Source organism: Phlebotomus papatasi, chromosome 1, assembly GCF_024763615.1.
Source record: "Phlebotomus papatasi isolate M1 chromosome 1, Ppap_2.1, whole genome shotgun sequence".
Classification (NCBI taxonomy): domain Eukaryota; kingdom Metazoa; phylum Arthropoda; class Insecta; order Diptera; family Psychodidae; genus Phlebotomus; species Phlebotomus papatasi.
Window position 1 is genome coordinate 50,029,138 of NC_077222.1, and position 26,575 is coordinate 50,055,712.

Genomic DNA, 26,575 nt, shown 5'->3' on the forward strand with positions numbered 1-26,575 from the left:
TTTAAATTAGGAATAAAACTACCTCGTTGTTCTCTATAAGTATAGAAGGTGATTCTTCAGATAGCAGGAAGAAGGCTCAAAATGCTGACAAATTGTTTGTAGCGTGGGTTGGCAATTTTCCCACATGGTGGCAAAAAATAACACGATAAAGTGCAGAAGAAAAGGAGTGATAAATTAATTTAACTTTCTGATTAAATTCTCCGATCTTTCAGTGTGAGAAATGTTTCTGTGACATCTTTTTTTTTTTCTGGGCACTTGCGAACCCATCAAGAAGTGGAAGGTATGCTGAAAGTTGGGGGAGAAATTGGCTTATTTAACACACTCACGTCCAACCTAGTGCCATCTCGTATGTTGAGGGTTGGGGATAAAAGAAGAATGGAAATAGAGGCGACAGTGAGGTTCTGTCACTTCACCGGAAGTGTGTTTCAATGTAACCCACAATAGGATGATATTTTTACGTGAGGTGACGGAAGGTGAGAGTATTGTTCCATTTCTTATGAATACACACAATATTGCTGCCTGATGGAGGTGCACAAGGGGAAATTTCATTACAAGAAAATTTGCATTTACTTGGGGGAAGAGCGATGAGATGTGGCGTTACTCGTGCCACCCGTCGTCGTCCTCATGGAGAGATCGTACATCCTAGACCGAGAGTTTGATATAAAGAAAAAAAAGAGCACGAGAGGGAATGTAATTTCTGTGATATTTATGCAGATTGTGTTCTATGTCACCAATTCTCTAAGCAGGTGGCATCAAAAAAAGACACCTTGATGAGACACTCTTTGAATTACATGGCATTATCGCAATTAATTGTTTTGCGTGTGACATGAATCAGTGAGATAGAGCTGACATAATAAGTGCTAAACAATGTGTCGTCTTCAATGCTTTGAGCACCATGTGTCCAAAATAATTGTTAAGCAACCCAGCAAGATTTTCCACCCCATGTCGACGTGCTCTATGGTGCCCCCAAGGGTGAAGGCGTGTGTTCAAATGAAATTTGATATTATCCCATGGAACGTGATGACAAAATTGGCGGTATGCGCGTGTGAGCTTTTGGAGTGGCACCCAAATTTGCTTTTGGTAAATAAGTATCTCCAATTTCTCTCCTCCTAAAATAGAGTGTTTTATGATGTGGAAAAGTCTTGGTGCTTATAAATAAATAGGCTTTGTATATAAAAAGAGTATCTTTTAATATTTATAATTTTGTCATTTTATGCAAATTAAAAAGGGCGAAGGGTAAAATTATATTACCCCTGATTTATATATTTACAGTAAAATTCTCATACAGCATTGTTCATCATACACCAGTTTAAAGTACAATGGGGGCGCCTGCGGTGTCCCAAGAAATATTTTCTTTACCATGTTGCTTCACAGAAATCTCTACCCTGAGAGAAATCCGAAACAGTTAAAATAACATTCCGGAAATGTTAATTTTACCCTGAAGTATTGATCCGAAATCGGTGTAAATATTACCCTTTTTAGGTGTATTATGGGTTAAAGTAGTATGTATGTATTTATTACATTTACCCTTTTTTAATGTTGATTTTACCCTCAAAAGGTGTAAAATTAACATTAAAAAATGTTGATATATTTTTACACCCGAAAAGTGTTAAAGTTATGACGAAAAAACGTTAATCGTAGCCTCTTTTTTTTCTCAGTGTAGGTATAGTATTATTCGTACTTCAACCGTAGTTCAAAGTATAACACGTCTTTTATAGTCACTTTATCGTGCATGCCCAATTTTGGAACTTGGGAAAAAATTATAGACAGTGAAAAAATAATCAGTAAAATAGCAAACTAAATTCGAAAAAAAAATATTTTGTTGAGTAAAACCTAAATTCGCTCATGTAGGGCGTACGGCCTATTCGAGACATGTCAACCCTGTCGACGGCTGTATCCCACCAATCCAAATCCTTTGTTCCTTTTACACGCCCAACCCCTACCATCAAAAATTGTGTGGTGAAGGTTGTTATATGGTGCTTTTTTTGCTTATGGCAATTAACATCAGTACTTCAGTGAGTGCGCATCAGTCACCGTGGACAGTTCACTGTCAGAAAGTTGAAATAAGGGTAGCTACCTCAGTTCCCCATTTTCCCTCTAAAATTGTTTAATTTCATTTAGGTGGGCCCCATCAGGGCTTACACGCAGTTAATCCTTTAAGGATAATTGTTATATCAGTGTGCCATAGAAAGAATGATTTTTTTTGAATATTTAGAGTTACTTTTTTCTAAACATTCGGTCATGATCATAAAGTAGAAAGTTGTAAGAATCTAGGATTTTTTTAGAAAATCTCCAACTAATTGCCAAATAGTCATAGTAGTAAATATTTAAGCACAAAAGTGAGGAATTTTCAAATTCTCACATTGATGAATGAATTTTTATATCTTCCAACTTATTTTAAGCAAAAATTTCTTGGGCTTGAAAACTACAATATTGTACGAAATATTTTTCATAAGAACAGAAAAACCCGGATAAGCTTATGGCAGTTGAGATTCTTTACAGGTGACATCGAAATGCGTGCAACTCGGGGTACTTGTAACTCGGAATGCGTGAAAATTCGATTGAGAGTTGAATTTTGGGGTAAAGAATCGCGTCGAGCCAATTTTATCCAAAATTCAACTCACAATCGAATTTTCAGACATTCCGAGTTGTAAGCATGCAGAGTTTGTTGCGAGCGCAACATATTTAAATTTAAAACTGTGGAGTGTGTTGCCCTGCTGAGGCGACGAGGGCGCTAGCGACGAGGAGAGGAGGTAGAAAAATCAGTAGCAGCTGATAAGAAAAAGAGCGCCAATCGGCCTCTTTCACCACTGACCGCCGAGGAGGCAACATCAATCACCTCGCCCATCTCCACCAGCCCAATCCCCAGCAGCAACACCATCATCACCACCAAGCATTGAAGCCACTGAAGCCACCGGGAGCCCCCAAGAACACCAAGCCCAGTGCTGAGCTTTCCGGAGTAACCTCTGCCACATCCACCTCTCCCAAATTCCCATCTCAACCTCCGTGGGAGTGTTCTCACCGGAGAACACAGGGGAGTGTGGGACATAGTCCTTGCCCCGAACGTGGGACCTGAAGGAAGGAAGGAACGGAGGGAATAGAAGAGAGGAATAAAAGATTTTTCCCAATACTTTGGCTTGTATTTGGTTTGTAAGGAATCTCAGCTAAGGAAGCATTTATGAACAGCAGCCGCAGAATTTCACACCCTGTGCCTTTCACAAGAAGTGCCTGGATGAAATTAAAGTGTCAAAAACATTTAGTAGGGGAAAGCGCGCTACTTTCGGACGATTTATGCTTCGCACAAATCATTTTTTCAACGTGTTATAAATGAATTTGCCCCATTATAATTGTTCTCGTCAAAATTCTCCATCGGAATATTCATTTATTTAATAAACTCAAATTCTTCTAGTGCGATAATTTCAATGTCTATATACTGTATGAGTGATTAAAGATCTGAAGAGAGGGAGTCAGCCATGATTGTCTATTTTATTCTAAGCCTAACCTTACATACCTGAGCAGTAAACTTGCCCTCTTTAAATCTCCACAAATTCTCGCTTTCCTTTAAATATAAAGTTACCTATAAATAGAACAATCTTTAAGTTTTCGTAATCCCTATTTTCCTTGTTTCCTAATTACAGGTTTTCAATAGATTTCCACAGATTCTAAATCTCGTGTTCGTCCTCGGAATCTCTATCACAAAATGATATTTCATTTCTGCTATGGCAACACTAATCTAAACAATAGCTGACCCCCCACATTTAGTACTCATTTCAAATTCGAATCTGCAACAATACTATTATATTTTATTTGCTAATCCAGTGCCTCAAATTTTCAGAAAAGACCTATGGGTGATATACATAAGGAAAATAGAGAAAAAACTGAATTGTGCCAAGCTTGAGTCGTCCGAAGGTAGCGCGCTTTCCTCTATTCCGCGACAGCTTTCCAAAACACCAAATTATTATTGAAATTCTGATTCTGACAATTTGAACCGGAGATATGGCTATTTGAGAATTAAATTTTTGACCCCTTATAGCTCGGGTCACAGGGGTCGGATGGGGGGTGAAGTTTTTTTTATCGAAAGCTCTTAACCTCGGCTATAACATACCAAAATTTGAAATCGAACGATGTTATAGGGGTTGAGTTATTTTGAAAACAAAATTTGTGGTGTTCCAAAATGGCGTGAGGTGGGAGGGTGAAGGGTGGATCTGACATCACCTAGGGTAAATTAAGCTAATTCAAAACCTGCTCCAATTGGAATTTTTTTGCTACTCCAAATGGAAACTTATTTTTTCCATAATAAATACTCCAATTATATTTTTATTCATATATTTTCTGTGCTATATTTTTATTATTTAGTTCCTTGTGGTTCAAATGAAGCGTAAATCCATTCATATAAATAAATTTTAACATTTAAAAGTCTCATTTCAATTGACAGTGTAACTTTTCACCGTCGAAAAAATTCATCGATTGACCATTTTTTCTTATGAAAAAGGCATAAGTAAGCTGATTGTTGTTTATTAATTTCTTGACGTTTATGCACTATATCTGGCAAATTTTAGTGAAATTAAGTCTTAAACTTTATTGTTAACCGTAAGTGAAGTGCTCAATTAAAATAATTACATATTTTCTGAACAAAAAGTACTTTTGTGAAATGTGCGCAAGTGCTTCAATGGGAAACACCGAAAATATGGGTTTATTGGAGCGATCTCCTTATTGTTTCAGATGGGAAAGGAAAATAAGACCAGGAAAAAGAACAAAACCTACACTTAAGAGCAACTCAACAAAGCTTTGGAAGCCTTTCATCGTGGAAAATTACTAAAAGAGGTGTCTGTTTTGTTTCACGTTCCGAAATCAACACTTTATAATAAGCTTACTAGAAGATATCCGGAGGAATGCAGTGTGGGAAGGCGCCCCACTTTACCAAAGGTCATGGAAGACGAGCTTGTTGAATGGATTTTGGAATGCGCTGACAAACGGCATCCTATAACTAAGGACCAAGTCCTCGACACCGTGCAACTCATGTGTAAGAAGTTCGAGATCACCAATGAGTTTGTAGATGGAAGGCCAGGATATGCTTGGTTCAGGAAGTTTTTGAAGAGACATCCAGAATTAAGCCGTCGTAAACCAGAATCATATACCACCCAAAGAGCCTGTGTTACCTCTGAGAACATCACTGACTGGTTTGAGAAAACGCGTGAATACTTAGAATCGAAAGATCTTCTGGAATTCCCTCCTGATAGCATCTTTAATCTAGACGAAACTGGTGTTATGCTTTCTCCCAAAGGCGAAAAGGTGGTCCATTCTCCACTGAGCTTTAGCTTAGACTAGCTTTTATGTCTGAAATCAGCTTGGAATGATGGAGACAGATTGAAACCAAGAAATCTTGCAAGGGTATTATCAAATGCAGTGCCACTCTTAAATCTCGAAAATATAGCAAAAAGTGGATTTAGAGCATGCGGCTTGTTACCATTTGATCGTAACGGTATTGACAATGTAAAGTTCTTAAACGGTTCAAAAGATGATCAAAAAGTAAAAAAGCAAAAAGGTGAGAATGAGGATACTAAAAATGTCATCTAAAAAAATGATTAAATAAACTATTTTCTTAATCACTTAGTGTTTGTCTCCAATTGGAAAATTTCCCTTGTCTCCATTTGGATTAAATTGTTTCCAATAGAAGCATTTTGCACTTGTGTATTTTTCTTGTTTTAAAGTAGTTTTCAAACTCAATTTAAAGAATTTGCACTAAATAGTAACATTCTAGAAGAGTCAAGGAACAAATTTATGTAATTCTCTTCAGAAAAAATATGAACTTAATGTGTTGAATCTTCTGTCAAAGTTAAAGCGTCTGGAAATGGTTTTGACTTAGGACAGTTACCCTACTTCTAGCAACTCATCGACACTTAACTTTTGTCGAAAACCGCTTGTCGACATCTCTCTCCGTGTTCTGTTATTCGATCTGACAACGTCGCATTTCACCTCGGACCTCAGATCACAAAAGCTGGGATTGCAAAGAATCTTAGCTAATTGCCCCACCACCCCCTACTGCCCACAAACTATTTTTTTAATCCTAAAATATTAGGGAGAATTGTGGAACTTTTGAAAGTGGGGTACCTTTGAAATTGAGATTTTTCTCCATGTTTAAATGGAACTGAGCCATATTATAATGTAACTTAGCTTCTCAATCTGCTTGTGCAGCTAACTTATATCATGATAAGGCTCAAATTTATTTAAAAATGATTGAAAAATCCCAATTTCAAAGGTGACCCACTTTCAAAGTTGCCCCACTTTTCCCTATAGGTATGATTTTGGTTATAATTGCAAAATGATTGAATACAATCTTTAAATTTACGGATCTTCGATAAAACCGAATATGCCCTGAAGAATCACGTAAAGCTCGTTGAATGCCATTCGAAATTCGAATACCATTAACGTCAGAAAAATTTCTGGTGGAAATCTAAAATGGATTTTTGAACGCAAGGCACTATAGCAGAGCAGCACACAGCGAGCGGTCTATACCATTTAACCCATTGAATGATATTTATTGTAGGGGAAACTGGGGCACCACCAAACACAGGGTACCACCAAACACTGCGATTTTTTAATCGAATATTCGACTTCAGAGGATAAGACCTATAGGAATTTATAGGCACTATAGGGATGCTTGTCCACTGAAGGAATGGTCGAGATAGCCCAAGTAGTTTAGAAATAAAAATTAGTGTTTGGTGCTACCCCGTGTTTGGTGGTGCCCCAGTTTCCCCTATATTTGACTAAAAATTCATAGAAAATACTTTCACTAAATATTCCCAAACGTGCCCAACTTTAATTCTAAACCGAATTTGCAGACATTCTGTATTGACTCTTTAAGGATCTCACCTACAACAAGTTGAGACCTATACGCCTTGGCTTTAGCTTTTATAGCAAGAATGATCTCCTAGAATTATGCTGTCCTTTTCCATAACCTTTATATTCAGAGGTCATGATTTTTCTTTAGAAAAACATAGATTAAATATGTATAAGACAACTTTGGTTCTATAATACAGCGTTTGCACTTCTTGGGCAAATTCAAAAAATTCTATATCTCACTCTGTGAATGAATATTATTAGAGTGTCACCGGAACCGGAAATTTATCAAAATGCCACTATGAATGTCACATTGTGTGGCTAAGAAAACAAATCCAGTTGTGAATTGTGGAAAAGCATAAGAAATAAGACGGGAATAGTTTAAAATTTATCAAGAAAGACATTTTTCACCGAATTCTCTACAATAACATTGACTTTCACAGTTCTCCAAAGAAAATTCTCTTGCATGTGAAGAATTTTCACATTACATATATATAATGAGGAGGAATTTGATATGAGATGAGAAGTTCTTCCAAGTTTGCATTGTAACTCCTGTCTTAGATAAACCTTCTTTAGGTCAACACTAACAGATATTACCCAGCTAAGATCAACAAGATACATGAACAGAGTTCTGTTTTCATTGAAGAGTACGAAAAGAAGATGAAATTTCTATTGAATTGATTTATGTTTACGCTGAAAAATCCTGAAATTGCTAATGAATTCAGAAATTCAGAGTGATGGTATACTTATATGTTAGATATGTGTCAGTGTATCTGATATGTGGGTGCAAATATTGAATTTATTTGCCAGAGGCGCCAACACTTCTGCACACTTTCAGAGACATTTTCCTCCCAATCAGACGGATTGTGTGTATTGAGGAAATGGTAACCTTTCTCCCGCAATTTTACGAATATAAATCACATATCCGTCACGAACTTTTCATATACTGTATAAGTCTTGTATAGGGAAAATTTTGCTCTTTTCGGGTCACACATTCGTCCTAAAATCATCATCATACCATCTTACATATATATACTCAGATGCTATTTCAATGCTTCACTCTGATTCTAACCATTCTCAACCAAAGGATCAGCCACACAAAATGTGAATTGTGATTCAGTGTCCGTTTCCATTGTGAGCACGACAAACATGACAAACATTCAACGAATCAAATATCGATAGAAGCGTGACAAACAATATATTTTACTAACCCCTATCCATACTTTTCTCCCTAAAAAAACAACATTTATTAAAAAAAATCTGCGAGGAAAAAGCGACATAATTATATTTGTTTGCAAAAATTCACAATTTATTTTAAAACTGTAACTATAGGTGTAAAGATCCTTGTAACCAAGTTTATGTATTCACTTAATGAAGCATCTTGAACTTTGCAGAATATTCAAACTCGTTGCTTCAATGCTATATCTTGTTTCATAAGTTTCACAATTTGGATGAATAAAGTTTTCCACCGATAGAAATTCATGCAGAGCAATATTTACAAGAGTTCAAGTAAAATTACATGAGAATCTTCACAATCACAGATTTTGTGGTCCAAGATTAACTGTACGGAGCAGATCTGGAGGGAAATTCTGTAACGCTCTGGCAATGCCATATGACAAATTGGCTTCGAATCTTAGAAGAGCTTTTTCGAAAATGCGATTCTGTAGCCGTGACATTGCCACTTCAGCTCACGTGGCATTGTCAGAAGTCACATAATTGAGATTTATGGCAATTCGAATGACAATGAATTTTGTTAAACAAATCAACCAAGACGTACTGTATTTTCATAAAATCAAGTAAAGGGATTTCATTAGAAAATCAATGAATTGAATTTTCGAACTCATATGATATGACAAAAAGAGCTCGAATGGCATTGTCAGGTTTCAAACTCACGCGTGACAATGCCACGAAAATTACAGAATTACACTACTAGTTCAAATATTTCTAGATAGAAACAGGTTTCGATTTTTGACACTGATGGATTATAAATAATAGTTGTATTACATATAAGGGATGGTATAATTGCTAAAAGCAATAGTAAAAGATATAGACTTGTGGTTTTCAACGATTATAAAGAGTGTGCACGCTAAAATTGTGCCATTGAAAAATGGCTCTCAAACATTAACCACAAAAAACAAAAATATTTTCGGAAAGATAATTTTATTGGGGTTTTTCTGAGATTTTGTTTTTTTAGTCCAATGACTTCTCGCCGAATTCTCGCACCTTATTCTTAATTCCCTTCATTAAGGAGTTGACAAACCCATTTCCACAGTACCGGATGGCTCTCTTTCACTTCCTCTCAAAATTCGGTAAGTTTTCGGCTGTCTGACCCTTCTTCCTGAGATTTGTCTTAAAAATTCTTCAGTATTTCTCAATCTCCTGGAGTGCAGGATGGTTTCAACATCTTTCCCACAAACTTGGAATCCTTTGAAAAGATGATCATTGAGTTTCCACGACCTTGTTTTAACATTTTGACGATGTTTGTCGGTCCGATGGGGAGGAGCCTGAGCTTTGTGGGTTATCAAATCATTCCTCCTCTTGATTTTATGGACCAAGCTTCAACGTATTCCCATCTTTTTGCCAACATCAGGCATGCAAAGATTGAGTTGGTTTTCGAAAACCTTAAGCACTTTCTTTTCCATCGCCTTGTCCTGAATCCCAGGCTTTTGGTCACTTCCCCCTGGCCTCTTAGTAAGAGTCTTAAGTTCCTTGAACCGAATTATATAATTGAACCTAGTTTGCAAAAACTAAAAATTATCTTGAATGTTTCCTAAAAAACTGTGTTTCAAGTTCAAAGGTTAGACAGTACTAGAGAACGTATTTCTTAATTGATTGGAGAAGGTATGATACTACACATACCATGAATAAATTACACAGTATAACACACTTTACATTCCAATCCAACCGTTATACGGGCTTCAGACCCAAGGCTTAGCCATATGGCTCATCTTCTCTAATTTCTTATCAATCAAGATTTTTTGGAAAATTATCACTTAAGATTGGACAATATGAGCAAGCGATCCATTAAAGCAGAGGCGTGCAAGAACCGTTGAAATCGAATAAACGTCAAATGAAACATGTACGTCAATGGTCAAAACGCTACTAGAACAAACTTATTTGACGTTTATTCGGTTTCAACGGTTTTTGCACACCTCTGCATTAAAGTTTAAAAAACCAATAAACTTAATTACTATTTTGAATTTCGAAATCATCGGGAACTGGGCTGAACCTTAGGTCTGAAGCCGGTATTACCGTCAAGGTAACCGTATTAGCATTTTTTCGATATCCAAGGCAGAGCTATAGATAAAGAAGCCTTTTATCGGGTAATACATATATTTGGATTCGTTGAAAAGCTTTTGTTTTCTTGATCAGTTTGGACTGATACCCGTTTTTATTGGTTTTAAACCAGGGAAGTTCAGCCAAAACTGATGCGTACGTCTGCTCTTGCGCTATCATTTTCTGTAGCAGAGTACGCAGCTGAAGTATGCTCTGAATGATACCGCTCGGATTGTAACAGGCTGCTTAAAAAGCACTCCGGTGGCCAAACTCTATCTCTTAGCTGGAATTGCTCCATCACGCGGGTAAGGAGACAAATCATCTCCAGTAGATCATCATATAAAAATAAAGTACTCTCTGAACCAAAGCAACTTCTCCATATATGATCACAAAAAACCAAAAGCAAGGTTGATGACTTGCAAGAGCTTTTGCCATGCTGTCAAACCACTTGATAAATCTTCGGAGGAGGCCAGATTCTATCGGTGAAACGAAGTCTTTCTAGCAGATTTTGTAGAAATAAGAGACAGCATTCCCCTCCTGGTGGTGACCAAAATTGGAAGATATGGAAGTCCCTCAATCGCTTGAGAACCGGCGTAGCGCGTTCGAGAGCTTTTATAATTATCCGAATGTGACGTCATATGTGACTGGGATAATCCAAACCACCCTCCACTTGTGTGTTTGTTTATTGTCCATTGCCTCATGTGGATTAGAGGATTTGGTTTTGGCAAGTCCACTTGCCATTGACGTGGCCCGTTTTTCGGCAAGACTAACTTCATTTTAGGCCTCGACATGATTAATAATAACCACAGATTATAATAATATAAGATAAGGATTAATAATAAGAAATCAGATATTAACCAATTATGAATCCATAATTAATTTTTATTCGAAATTCAATTGTGTTACTGGTGTTACTTATACGTTGTATTTCCGATAATCTGGTTTTTGGATCAATCGATATATCAAACATTAAAAAATGTGAAACAATTTTTTGTGAAATGCTTGTAATTGTGCTCATAATGCTTGTATCGAAATTTTCTAATGAGTTTCTTTATGCTTAACAACTTTGTTAATCTCTAAACAAATTATGCAAAACCACTTTTAAATGTCACATCAAAGTCACTAGTTCGAGCATTCATCACAGCTGGAGTACAATGTCAGCAATTCAAATTCTAAACTTGTTGATATATTAAAATGTTCTCAGAGTAAATGAGCTTTTATAAGTATTTATACCGCTTATCTTCAAGTTTATCTTGGAAAATTGGAAAAACAAAAGTATTAAGTTTATGTGATCGCTTTATGAGTATCTCACAAAGGTTTTCGTAAGTTATTCATGTGTATTATAACCGATTTTATAAAGGCATCTTACATCTTTTGAAACTTCGAACAGAAGTATAAATCCACAATTTTAAAGTCTCTCCTTATACATAAATTCAGCATATGCTTACTCTGAGTAATTATACAAATCTATTCGAATTCATTAATACCCTTCCCCTGAAAAATTTCTTAAAGGCCTCTGGGTGTTGCATAAACTTTAATTGATTTATTTATCTTGCAATATTTCATACAATTGCTCTAGTTTCTCATCTGAAATGTCTAATGTCTACAAAGAGAGAATTAAATTATTCGAGTTGGAACATTTTAAATTAACTTCACACGACTAATTGATAGAATAGTTTATTTGGTTTATTTGTGTCACGTGTCAGTTGTAGAGAGGTATACATTTTGGAAAACTTCTGTGTAGATATTTCCCATTCCTAAATCAAATGAATAAAATACGAGGATGTGTGTTCAATGATTTCAACTGGGAATGAACATGAAATTCTGGCATTGAAATCAGTGAGTAAGACAATTATTTTTATTGTTCTATTGTCCCAGTTAGGATATTGATTTCATTGTCCATGGTTTATCTTCGTAGTGGCTTCATGGGGGAACCATGACATCGACCATCTATGATTGGGCTCCATTGTGTATCTGTAAATAAGAGTATTGGCCAAAAGCTACCTCAACCGTAATGGCAAACCTTTGAATTATGCAAAACTTTTAAGCCTTAAACGAGATATTTTCAGTTTAAGCCCAGTGTGACTGAATTAGAGAATCTCCTTCTCATTTCTACACATTTCAGGCATCCTGGTGGAATGGGGGATTAGATTTTGGGGATGTATTTGACACCATATCATGCTATAGGGAATTGGCAATGAACGTCTTTTATCCTCATTGACAAACTCCCCAATTTGTGTGATGAAGGGTGTAAACGAAAAATTGGATACAATTTTCCTCTTGTATGATTTTTACTTCAATTTTACGTAAATATGAAGAAAGAAAGAGACTCCATTTTTTACCGAATAAAGAATAAAATTTATTAAACTTTAAAAATTTAAGAAAAAAACGGTCCTTGTTTACATACATATGTATAGGGGAAAGCGCGCTATCTTCGAACGACTCAAGCTTCGGACAGCTCAATTTTTTCTCTATGTTCTTAATGGATTTGACGGATTTGACCTATGGATTTTTCAGGACATTTTTCAGAAAAAATAAATTCAGGAAAACTAGCTATTAGAATATTAATATTATAATGGGTCAAATAAATTAATAACACATTGAAAAAAATAAGTCGTTCGAAGCTTGAGTCGTCTGAAGGTAGCGCGCTTTCCGCTATAGGGAGAAATGAGGTACTTTTGAAAGTGGGGCACTTTTGAAAGTCGGGCACCTTTGAAATTGGGATTTTTTACCTATGTGTAATTGGAACTGAGCCATATCATAATGTAATTTCAATTTTATTTAAAAAGGGACAGATAATCCTAACCGGCTTATGTAGGTGAGATTCTTAACGTGAGCTAACTCGGAGTGCATGCAAATTCGATTTGATGCTGAAGTTGGGAGACGCCATTCAGTTATCTTGAATAAAATTCGTGAAATTATACAAATTTTGTATTTAAACCAAAATATCAAGGATTTGGATGGAGTGACAGAAAAGTGATATATTGGTGAAATGTAGACCATAATGTTCTCTATAATTTTGCCGTAGAACTTGATCTCATCGATTAATCAGAATCCAAGATAAGCGAGGTTTTTTGTTTCTTAACTTGTTTTTTCATCCAGAGTGCCCCAAGTGTTCATTTGTTGAACTTCAACTAAATCAAAGAATTGTTGTATTTTGCGGGACTTTCCATTTAAACCCCTATTTTAAGTGTCTTGGTGGAGTAGAGGCAGTCAAATTGGCATCTGAGTGATTTCAAAGCGTTATTATGGGAAAAATCAATTTTTTCACACTTAAACGGCAAAATCGGAGTGATAGCGTAGTCTGAGCGGAAAATGATGTATGGACGAAATGTAGAGACAAATGTCCTCTACAATTATGTTGAAGTAATCATCAAAATCGGTTCAGCGACAGTCGAGATAATTGAGGTTATGTGATATTGAAATTGGTTTTTCGACTGTGGCGCCCCTGGTGTTGGTCCCACGAAGTTCAAACATTCTAGAAAGTTGTAGCATTTGGTGAGATCTTTCGTTTAAGCCCTCATTCATCAAAATCGGTCACATAGAACCGGAGATATGATTTTTTGAATTTCGTGAACTTTGACCCCTCATATCTCCGGTTCTATTGAAACCACAGCGCACATACGCACCATTTTGGAAACGTCCTAGACTGGACTACAACATACTAAAATTTCATTAACTTGCACAATGCCGTTTTTGAGAAATGTGACTTTGAATTTCGATGAATTTTGACGCTATCACAGCGCCACCTGTGGTGACTTTTTGAACTTCCATCTGAAAGTGCTCATCGAGACGAAACCAAAAAGGTAAAATTTAGGTCGCTATGTTAGTTAGAACCGGAGATAGAGGGCGGTCAATGTTCGAACTTTGACCCCTTATAGCTCGGGTCAGGGGTTATGGATCGACTTAAGGTTTTTTTTGTTTGATAGGTATAATCAACGGCTACAACATACTAAAATTTCAGCCCGATGCACAATGGAATTTTTGAGTTATTTAACTTATAAGATTTAAAAATTTTCTTTTTAATAATAGCGCCCCTAGCGGTGGTTTTATGAACTCGCGATGTTAGAAGGGGAAGTGGCATTTCACGAGAGCTTTCCAAAAAGCCCTCACTTTTTAAATTCTGACAATTAGAACCGGAGTTATGGCCATTTTAAGAAATTTTTTTTGGACCCTTATAGCTCGGGTCAGGGGGGGTCGGGGGACCTTAAGTTTGGTATTGATGGAAAGCTCTAAGGCCCAGCTATAACATACTAAAATTTGAGCCCGCTCGATGCCATAGGGGCGGAGCTATTGAGAAAACAAAAAAAGGGGGGTCTTCAAAATGGCGGAAGGAGGGGTGGGGGGTGGGGGGTCAATGCACCAAGTTGCAATTTTCACCCGATATATAACCTTTGCCGAAAACCGCAAGTCAATATCTCTTTTAGTTTAGGAGCTATTAAGCTCCAAAGAGCGGCCGGCCGGCCGGCCGGGAACGTAAAATAGCCACATATATATTCGTGATCAGGAAGTGCTGAAACACATTTTGGCCAAGTTTGAGGTCGATCGGACGACATGAAATTTTGTTAGGATTATAGTAGGTGAGATTGTTAAGAATCTCACCTAATAGATGAAAAATCCCAATTTCAAAGGTGACCCACTTTCCCCTATAATCCTAACAAAATTTCATGTCGTCCGATCGACCTCAAACTTGGCCAAAATGTGTTTCGCCACTTCCTGATCACGAATATATATGTGGCTAAGTTACGTTCCCGGCCGGCCGGCCGGCCGCTCTTTGGAGCTTAATAGCTCCTAAACTAAAAAAGATATCGACTTGCGGTTTTCGGCAAAGGTTATATATCGGGTGAAAATTGCAACTTGGTGCATAGAACCCCCACCCCCCACCCCTCCTTCCGCCATTTTGAAGACCCCCCTTTTTTGTTTTCTCAATAGCTCCGCCCCTATGGCATCGAGCGGGCTCAAATTTTAGTATGTTATAGCTGGGCCTTAGAGCTTTCCATCAATACCAAACTTAAGGTCCCGCGACCCCCCTGACCCGAGCTATAAGGGTCCAAAAAAAATTTCTTAAAATGGCCATAACTCCGGTTCTAATTGTCAGAATTTAAAAAGTGAGGGCTTTTTGGAAAGCTCTCGTGAAATGCCACTTCCCCTTCTAACATCGCAAGTTCATAAAACCACCGCTAGGGGCGCTATTATTAAAAAGAAAATTTTTAAATCTTAAAAGTTAAATAACTCAAAAATTCCATTGTGCATCGGGCTGAAATTTTAGTATGTTGTAGCCGTTGATTATACCTATCAAACAAAAAAAACCTTAAGTCGATCTAAAAGCCCTGACCCGAGCTATAAGGGGTCAAAGTTCGAACATTGACCGGCCTCTATCTCTGGTTCTAACTAACATAGCGACCTAAATTTTACCTTTTTGGTTTCGTCTTTCAGATGGAAGTTCAAAAAGTCACCACAGGTGGCGCTGTGATAGCGTCAAAATTCATCGAAATTCAAAGTCACTTTTCTCAAAAACGGCATTGTGCAAGTTAATGAAATTTTAGTATGTTGTAGTCCAGTCTAGGACGTTTCCAAAATGGTGCAAATGTGCGCTGTGGTTAAAACAGAACCGGAGATATGAGGGGTCAAAGTTCACAAAATTCAAAAAATCATATCTCCGGTTCTATGAGACCGATTTTGATGAATGAGGGCTTAAACGAAAGATCTCACCAAATGCTACAACTTTCTAGAATATTTGAACTTCGTGGGACCAACACCAGGGGCGCCACAGTCGAAAAATCAATTTCAATATCACATAACCTCAATTATCTCGACTGTCACTAAACCGATTTTGATGATTACTTCGACATAATTGTAGAACACATTTGTCTCTACATTTCGTCCATACATCATTTTCCGCTCAGACTACGCTATCACTCCGATTTTGCCGTTTAAGTGTGAAAAAAAATGATTTTTCCCATAATAACGCTTTGAAATCACTCAGATGCCAATTTGACTGCCTCTACTCCACCAAGACACTTAAAATATGGGTTTAAATGGAAGGTCTCACAAAATACAACAATTCTTTGATATAGTTGAAGTTCAACAAATGAACACTTGGGGCACTCTGGATGAAAAAACGAGTTAAGAAACAAATAACCTCGCTTATCTTGGCTTCTGAGTAATCGATGAGATCATGTTCTATGGGAAAATTATAGAGAACATTCTGGTCTACATTTCACCCATATATCACTTTTCTGCCAGTTCATCCAAATCCTTGATATTTTGGTTTAAATACAAAATTTGTATAATTTCACGAATTTTATTCAAGATAACTGAATGGCGTCCCCCAACTTCAGCTCTAAATCGAATTTGCATGCACTCCGAGCTAGCTCACGTTAAGAATCTCACCTACATAAGCCGGTTAGGATTATCTGTCCCTTTTCTCATAAAAGCATAAACCACAAGTGACAATTTAAATTGTTTTCTTCACTTTGTAAAGTTTTAGAGAAAGAGAATGATATAACATTGAATCTTATTAATATAACGTAAAATCATATAAAGTTACTATAACTCTATAACCTTTTTGAGAACTGAAAATTAATAAAATGAAAACCATTTACCATATAACCTGATAATCTTTTTTTTATTTTTAATGTGAAATTTCGTGAATAGCACCACAATTTTTCCTTATTCATTTCAGTGCCAACACTGTGTCTGGTGAAATAGTTTCCAGTGATGATCTCCAGCTGGTACTGCGGTTATCGGTCAACTTTTCCAGCCACCAACCCATGCATTCCACTCGACCTACTGAACGGTAGAAGCTTTCGTGTGGCACGAAAGTTGAGGAAAAGTGAGATATCTCCCTATGAAACACTTTAATACATAAAAATAGATAGTATGTTGTATAAATTTGCTCTTCTCAGCAAATTTTAACTTAAATTCTCAATAGATTTCTTTTTTTTATCTATAAGATTAATTCTTACCAATTGGTTTTCTTCACTGACTGAGAGTAGAGAAAATCCATGAAATTCAATTGTCAATACTTGTAAATTGTATGTGAATTTTAAATAATTCACTGCAGCTTCCAACGTGCAACACTGAGGAAACGAATAGCATTGCAATCGAGCAATTTTTGGCGACAATGAAACTCAGTGTCAGTGCATATCGCGCTCATGCATCAGCACACAAGAAGATCCTCTCAAGCAGTTACCAGACACAGTTCAATTACGGAAGTACAGCAGCTGCCTCCGTGTCAGCACCACCACCCACAGCTCCAGGACTTTTTGCGGTGAGTCATACAATTTGCAAACTCTTCTGGAATAGCAATGCACATTTCCATAGTCACATTGTCTCAATATCTGGGAAATCAGAGTGATATAAATTTAATCAGTCTGTTTATTATGCATGAGCTAATGCATAAATTTTCGCATAAATCATTGTTGAATTCAATAAACACGTCTATGAACAAGTGAAAAACAATTCTCGGGATGTTCGAACTGATGGTGACTTTTATGCTACGACCTATAAATTGGATTTGCGTTAATATGAAACTTAATAAAGTTTAGCGGTGTAGCTGGGGAAGTGGGGCACCTTTGTATAGGGGCAGTTTTGAAATTCGGCTTTTCTGTCCTATTTTACTGCTCGAACTCAAAGAGAGAGCAGTTATATAATCGATCGTAAACGGTAAGAGATGTCAACTTCCGGTCTTCGGTGACTCCCAATAAAAAAAAAACGTTATCTCTAGTAGCTTTTAAAATGTAAAAATTTTCGAAAACTATTTTTGCAAGATTTTCAGGTGTTTGTTTTCGATTGCTAAAAAATTATAAAACAATTCAAATCGATATTACACCGGTATGGTAAAACTTATGAAGTATGTCAAAGTGTAATACAAGGTGAGCTCGACCTCACCAGTTCGAGCATTCAGGAAAGTTGAGACATTTTTCATCTCTTTTTTTATATTTCTTTATAAAAATCACAGCTGAATATAATGAATTAAGATTAGTCAGTTTGGCATCATTGTAAAACATAATCACTGAATCGTTTTCTACTTTATAATACATATATGTATCATATACATTTCCTCCATACTATTAACACTTAGAACAATTTATGGTTTGAATAGCCTTCCTCTAGTAAACTAAAACTTTCAGCTTAAGTGCTTCGAAAGTTTTTGAATTTGATTTAGGTTGAGTTCAATTACTGGAAAAGGTTCTCAAGTATATTTCGTATAATAATTGGAATGCGAATAAGAGAGCATTATAAAATCTCATCAAATAAATCTTTACATAAAAGAAAATCTTATTTATGGTCAATTTATTCGTAATAAAATTTCTAATTTGCAAAGGAATACATAAGATAATTTGTCTTGGGATTTAGGATATTTTTGAGGAGATTCTTACGGATAATGTTATGCAGTTTCAGTAAGCTTAATTTTCTTCACGATTCTTTTGCAAAATGTTCCTAATATGATTAGTATTCAAACTAATTTTATGTCCATAAGAAATATGTGAAAATTGAAATTGTATATCTATAGAAAAAAAGCGTACCAGTTTAATGAAATGCTCATGGCTTGGATTTTGCACCCCAAAAGCAGTTTTGCCCCATATACCTACATTATTTAAGATCTCCAAGTGTTCAATTCATTGGATTAAGTATGCAACAGCAATCACAAATTCGAAGATTTCGTAAAGCTTTTCCTCCAGTATGTTTTTTATAATGTTTACTCATCTAAAACCGAATTGAACTCATCAACAAATCTCATAAAAGATTACCAAAATTGCTTAGGAGGTACAGATGCGATTTTCGGATAAAAATTATTAATCGCTAAAAGGCTCATAACCTATTACAACTGATTCAGGCTTTCCAGAAATTTAAAGACCTCTTTGCCGAGCCCAAACAAGGATTCAATTTAATTGTGAAACACGTTCTCTACACAGAAAAAAATATTTCGTAAAATTTTTCGTAGGGTAAGTGTGCCAAATTTCGGCATGGTTGCATGCAAGCGTCAAAGTCTCAAGTTTGAAATGCAATATTTTAAATACAAATTGATTTTTTTTTATTATTTCTTCTGAAAGAGTGTTGCTTGGAACCTTGTAAAGAGTTTGCCGTCTTTATTTACTCTAAAATAATTCTTAATACATTTTAAAATGCATAATAATATAGACATAGCTTTGGTACCCTATTTCGGCTACCTTCATTCTCATAGTTCTTTGCCCTTTGAAAATTCTTCTAATATCTTTTTCACGTCATCTCGTTTGTCGAAGCTACATTTTTTGTTATTCTTTTGCATTGTACAGTAGACTCTCTCTCAATCGGGAATATGGGGCAAAATGTCATTCGGTTTAGCGATAGAATTGAGCATCAAAGCCTTTGTAAGTTCCACAAAAAGCGCCCAATTATAAAGAATCACGATAAAATAGGAAGAACTGTAGCGAATTTGAGTAAATTAGCTTCATGATTAAACGTGAAAATTGTAAACAAAATTTGTCGCCCGATTGAAAAAGAGCCGATTGAGTGAGAGTCTACTGTATAATCTCTAGAGTACGTAAAATCTAAAAGTTCATGGAAATTCGAGGAACAAAAAAGGTGGTCGAAATTGCAAGCTGGCCGGAATTTGGCACACTTACCCTAAATGTTTGTGAATTTTGTAAAATGGTCACTTGACGAGCATTTTTTGTACTTTTACAAACATTTGTTCGTAAATGTTCGTAAACACACAAAAAATGTTTGTAAAATTTTGAATTTGTTCGAAAATTTTTGTTTTCCTGGCGAACATTTTACGAACATTTACGAACAAATTTACAAAATATTTTTTTTCTGTATAGACTCTAGAGCTTTTTAATATTGACCTTGAAAAACTGTTATTACCCAGCAATCACCAAATGCTAGCAGATTTCAATTCAACTGAAAACATATGAGCTGAGCATTCATATGAATTCTGCTAACCTCAAAACGACACTCGCGAGGCATACGAAGTTTTCAAATCCTACCATTACCATATAATTGGTTAGAACTTTTTGTTCGAGAACTGCTGACCGGTCAGCATATTTTGCTGATGGACTCAGTAAAAATATGCTAAAAACGCTGCTTTTTTCAGCTAATTGTGTTCACTGGGTATAGAAATATGTAACTTCACATTTTCGTGTATAGCCGAAACTATGCAACCTCTAAAACAAAAATAACCTGGGTCTCTCTCTCTAACTGTTTGTTCTGTAACTGTGATAAATACAGAAGGATTGACGAACAAACAGCGTGACATCTTTTCTCAAAACTCAAATACGAGATAAAGTTGAGAAAATTGGTCACCACGGGGAGGAAAGTAAATTTTAAGATCAAAAAATCGAAAGATTTTAATAGTGCGCTATTGGTAGAGTTCGAGCAATGAAATGGATTTTTTGTCTCTCATTTCTGCAGTTGTAAAGTTCGATTTCAGGAATAACATATCTCTAGGAGTAATAAATGGTCTAATAAAACGAGTTAGAATGCACAGAAAAAAATATTTTGTAAAATTGTTCGCAAATGTTTGTGAAGTCATATGGCAGACTTAGGAAATGCTCCTGAATCATATAACCAACAAACAAGTTTTTGTACTTTTTTCACAAACATTGTTCGTAAAATGATCATTTGACGAACATTTTATGTACTTTTACAAACATTTGTTCGTAAATGTTCGTAAACATACTAAAAAATGTTCGTAAAACTTTGTCATTTGTTCGTATTTGTTCGTAAATTTTTAGCTGAGTTGTTTGTCTGGCAAAAATTTACAAACAAATACGAACAAATGACAAAATTTTACGAACATTTTTTTGTGTGTTTACGAACATTTACGAACAAATGTTTGTAAAAGTACATAAAATGTTCGTCAAATGATCATTTTACGAACAATGTTTGTGAAAAAAGTATAAAACTTTACGAACTTGTTTGTGGGTTATACGATTCACGAGCATTTCGTAAGTCTGCCATAGGATTTCACAAACATTTACGAACAATTTGACAAAATATTGTTTTCTGTGTGGTATGAAATGGGACCATCAATATGGATATTGACAATTTGGGTTATTTGTTTATAGATCGATCATTTTAAAGTTACTAATTCATCATTTTTGTATGTCTTAAAATCATACATACGAGAAATTACTTCACCCTCTCCTATTACTTCAAACTTTCAACAACTTACTTTGGAATTTAATGTAGTGTTTACAAGAAACATAATCAGCTTGCCCTCGTCATCCATTCTGCACTGAAGGTCTTCAACCATTTCCAGCATTCATCCCAAAAACGTATCTTGTTGGATTAGATTGCTTTGGTGTAAATATATGTAGTACATACCAACGAATTGGTGAATACTGAAATTCCAATTTCAAACAAGCATCCATCGGATAAACAAAGCTTTTCGCATGGTATGAGGCCAAATTTCAAAAAGGAAAACAACCCAAAATATTAGATATTCATTGTGCTGAGATAATATAATGTGTCTAGCCAATTAAAATACATGGAGAAACTAATTTACATTATAGATACTAACATTCAACTTTGAGGAAAGATACTCTCTTGGGGTAGATAATGATGTTTACTTTTACAAACTTGAACGTTGGTTTAACATCAGTAAAGAGCAATGACTTAATCTACATGCTTTTCAACTTTTATTATTGATTATCAAACTTGGGTTAGCATATTTTAAATTTTAAATTTTCAATTTAAATTTTAAGAAGTTTTAAGAGTCATCACAATAAATTAATATAAACACATCTTGTCATTTCTAAAAAAAATATTCTTTGATTAGAAACGATGCGTTTTGAAATGTAAATCTTCCAAAATTAGCTAAAATCTTATGAAATGGAAAAGTGCGTAAAATCTAATGTCTCTAAAAGCTTTCTTCGTTCAACTTTGCGACCTCTTTTATTTGCGCTTTTAAACTTGGGTCATATAAATTTTGCATTATATAGCTTTCCAGGACACGCTCGTATCTCTGACGAATGCCTGATTTATGGGCCAAAGAACACCATCAGCAGTCACGGGGGAGTCATGATATAGATACATTCAATGTGAAGGATCATTTGTGTAATTCGAATCTCTGATCGATACGATATTATCCCACAGACTTTTTTTTTAAAGAAAAACTCTATACACTTGGGATGTTATGTTCCATGTCCTAAGCTTTATGGGGACTGAGAAGTAATGTGCTGATGTAGAGTCATTGCTTAAAAATACTGTAATGGAGGAAGAAGTGAAAAAAAAATGCGAGGAATAGAAAGGAAATCATCATAAAATGCGGCTTTTTATGTGAATATGAAAAGAAAATGGTGAATATTCTCGCAAAAAAAAAACGACCATGAGTCCACAAGAATATGGCACTCGAACGAATTACAAAATCGTCTATAAAATATTGGTAGCAAATTATATGGAAACATAACCGAAATTGCCAATACATGCGTTGTATAGAGGTGAAATAATATCATTGCATCATTATGAAAATTACATGAATGACCACATCAAACACTAAACGTGTTACATTTGAATCGTGACCACACGTGTCCCATGAGGAGCATCAGATAGGAAACCATCCTTAATTTTTCAGAGCATCCCCTCCAGTTTGGGTGATATATAAAATCACACACATATGGAGATATGAGCTCCAAGAGGAGGTGTTTTATTAATTAATGAAATTAAAAGTAAGTGTGTGTTTGCTCTTGGGAACAATTCTCACGTATATACCTAATTAAGTGAGAATTTGTTAGATATTAACACATTTGTATCTTTTATATACAGTCGAATTCCACAAATTTGAACTCCTCTAATTTGAACGACGGTTGAGTTTTCAGAATGTAAAATTTGAGGATGTATGAAGAAAATTTTGCGTGGAGTCTGAATTAGAACCATTTTTCTCTAATGTTTCCTCAATATTATCGTATTATATTGACTTCCGCAACAAATTCCATTTATTTCACAAATAAATTACATTGATATATTCTCTAAAGATATTTATCCCTATTTAGGGAAAGTTCATTTCACATGAATTCCGTTACATTTTTGAAAATATCGTTCAAATTTGAGGAACTCTACTGTACTTATAAATGGCTACATTTTCTGCTTAATAAATTCAAATCAAACACCGAATATTAAAAAATAATGATAAAAACAAAGAAAAATAACAACTTGAAGCATCAAAAACAGAACTATTTTTGACATTAAATCAAAAAGTGACATACTCATTTTGTATTGTACAGCAAGTGTATTCAACAAGATTTCCGCTGGCTGTTTCATTTTATCATATTGGATAAAAGAAGCTACACATATTGAATTTGAATTTTAATTTTATTCATGCCCAAAAATACAGAGTACTTACATAGGACTATATTATAAATGTTGTCTTAATATAAATTGAGTTTGTATCTAGTTCGGAAAAATAGTAGTATCATTAGTTAGACTCCACAGGAATGGCACTGAATTATAATTATTATAACTAAAATTTTTAATTCTTTGAAATTTCTCTTCGGACACATAAGTTGCTATTTAGAGCCTTTTTTAACGCCTCAATGTACATAAATCTGTTGTGTCTCTATCCATAATTCGATACTGGGATACTGGTGCGATTGCAAAACTCCAGGCTGGGATTCGAAAAAACTGCATAATAATCAGTTATTATTGTTAAAAAGAAGTCCGTACCGAAAGGTCAGAGAAATTGGTAGCAAAATACACATTTGGTAAAAATAAAAGGATTAAATTGATCCAAATTTGATCGTTTGCAAAGGATAGATCGAAATAACATGTTTTGTTATGATAAATATGTATTCAAAGTTTGAAATTTGATCTATACTTTGCAAAGAGATCAAGATTGGATCAACCTGATCCTTTTGTTTTTACCAGTGCATATATCGTAAACAACCATTGAACGAATATTCAAAAACAAGGTCAATGTAAAGCCTTGCAAACTTAGAAAAAGACTAAGATTTCGCAGATGTATGTCGAGTGACCGTTAGTCCAAGCGATGCAAAAGAAATCCAAAAAATTCTAAATTAGCAAATCGTAAGCGAAAAATATGATAGTGTATACGTGAGAGAATTATTTTACGATATTTAATTGAGATATTCGATATGTCCCACCAGAAGTTAGGCTCTACCACTTATTATGGCTTGGACTGCCATAACAGACGATGTCTGCTTTCCAGTAGTATTTTGATACCGATGTATATTACGAAATTGTCATGAAATTATAAGTGAAGCCATGGATATGCAAACATTTCTGTGAGAGGGAGTGGACGTTCCAACAAGACCCGATACCATAAAAAAATCGCACTTCAAACAAAAAAATGGCAATAAAATGTAAATATAGAGCTTTCAAACCAGTAGATTAAAAACTTAACTGTTACTCAGAGCTTTTCACACGCTGAAATTGTCAAACTCTGATGCTTTTGAAGATTAGAGAATATTTAGTGCTGTGTCTTTGAGGTCTTTGTGTGAGAATTTTGGAAACCTCCTGGCAAATTTATCAAATTGCCCACTAACCGTGTAAACAGACGGAATTCCCACGGGAATTCCCATGAGATTTTCCATTCCGGATGGGAATTCCGGATGGAAATTCCCATATTGAACTGTCAAATTTTTACCATCCGCTCTATGCGCCTCTGGTGGACTTAAAGCGCAACACAAAAATGCTCCGAAGATTTGAATTTCAAATTTTGTTTTTTCCGAATATAAATAACGGAATGTGTATTTAGAAGATATTTTACGTACTTTATTTTATTAAAGTGGCTTTATTATACCACAAGGATATTAGTAATATTATCTATTAATACATTTCATGGAAAATCTTTTAAAAAACCCCCAATTAAAGTGGATTAATCAACGACAGGCTTTGGATATCTTTGCTGATAGGACCTATTGATTAATTTTCGTTTAATTGTAGTGCTGATAATTTAAAATTTTATAAAGTGTTGGAAGAAAATGTATAAAATATCCCTGGGTGACCAAACAGTCAATCTAATTCTGAACAGAGATGTTTACAAAGATTAGTTAATTGTATAATAATTGAATACAAATTGTTTTAAAAAACAAGAAGACTGTAAAATATTTTAAAATTTTATTTCCAAAAAAACGTAAACAATAAAAAATATTGAAGTAATATTTTATATCCGAAAAGGCAGTTTATATGGTTTCTGGCTATAATTTTCATCAGTGAACTTCGATAGTTCTTACTATTCCTTGTATTTCCTTATCTACATTATTATATTCTTTACATTTTTTAATAATGGGATTTATTGAAAAAGATAAATTTTGAATCTGCCTTTCCAATCATTTAAACCTCTTCTGAAATGTTTTTGATGAATATTTAATTTAATCCAGAAACACTAATCCTTTCAAAATTATTATAGTATTATTATTCGATTTCAAATTTGCTTTTAAAATCAATGTTTTGATCACTACAGGAGATTTTACATGTTTTTTCATATATTATTTGCTTAAAAACACTCCAAATTAAATTTTCGGAATTCTCCGGAAGCAAAAAGCTATCTCAAGCGAGATAGCTTTTTTCCATTTTAGAAAATTGAATATTTCACCCTCCAACGGAAAATTTCCATTTGAAATTCAAAATATTTCAAGACATTCGGGCAGTTTCGTGCACTTTTGCAGAGGGCGCTTGCATAGCAAATTTACCATTTGCTCGTGGGAATTCCCGTGGAAATTCCGTCTGTTTACACGGTAAAGGAAACCCAATGATCCTACACATGACTTGACCACTAAGGAAGATATGGAGAGTGTCAAAAGCCCTGGATAAGAATCGATGTTTTGATACTGCGTTGAAAGCTTCATAGGTTGTGTTGCTGAATTTTTACAGAATTTGAATGGCAATCCTCCTCACGTAATTTTTTTATTTTTTTTACTGCTTAATTTGCTAATAAATTTGCTAATACTGCTAAGACGGCGGTGGCCGCATGGGGGGTGGGAAAGATCAAGAATGAGATGAAATAAATTCAATTCAATTCAAATTTGATTATAACAAATGTAACAAGCACCTCTCGAGGGGCATATTTATAAATAAAAATTTTCATTAATTAATAAAATGTCGAGATCTGTTAATAGAAGCAAACACTTATTAATTTAAAATTAAGCTTTTTTTTTAATGAGTCATATAATTTATAAAGGGACAGATAATCCTAACCGGCTTATGTAGGTGAGATTCTTAACGTGAGCTAACTCGGAGTGCATGCAAATTCGATTTGGAGCTGAAGTTGGGAGACGCCATTCAGTTATCTTGAATCAAATTCGTGAAATTATACAAATTTTGTATTTAAACCAAAATATCAAGGATTTGGATGAACTGACACAAAAGTGTTATATGGGTGAAATGTAGACCAGAATGTTCTCTATAATTTTTTCGTAGAACTTGAACTCATCGATTACTCAGAAGCCAAGATAAGCGAGGTTTTTTGTTTCTTAACTCGTTTTTTCATCCAGAGTGTCCCAAGTAGTCATTT

The 26,575-nt window shown here is 35.1% G+C and overlaps 1 protein-coding gene across 7 annotated transcripts in view; it reads left to right on the forward strand.

The window, feature by feature from the left end:
- LOC129804572 (uncharacterized) overlaps positions 1–26,575 on the forward strand; it is a 120,839-nt gene that overhangs the window by 21,155 nt on the left and 73,109 nt on the right. For all 7 annotated transcript variants that reach the window (XM_055851990.1, XM_055851999.1, XM_055852010.1 and 4 more), the window contains exons 2-3: positions 16,802–16,951; positions 17,183–17,389. In XM_055851990.1, coding sequence (XP_055707965.1) covers positions 17,243–17,389 — 147 coding nt within the window. In that variant the 5' untranslated portion in view covers positions 16,802–16,951; positions 17,183–17,242. The remainder of the gene's footprint in view (positions 1–16,801; positions 16,952–17,182; positions 17,390–26,575) is intronic.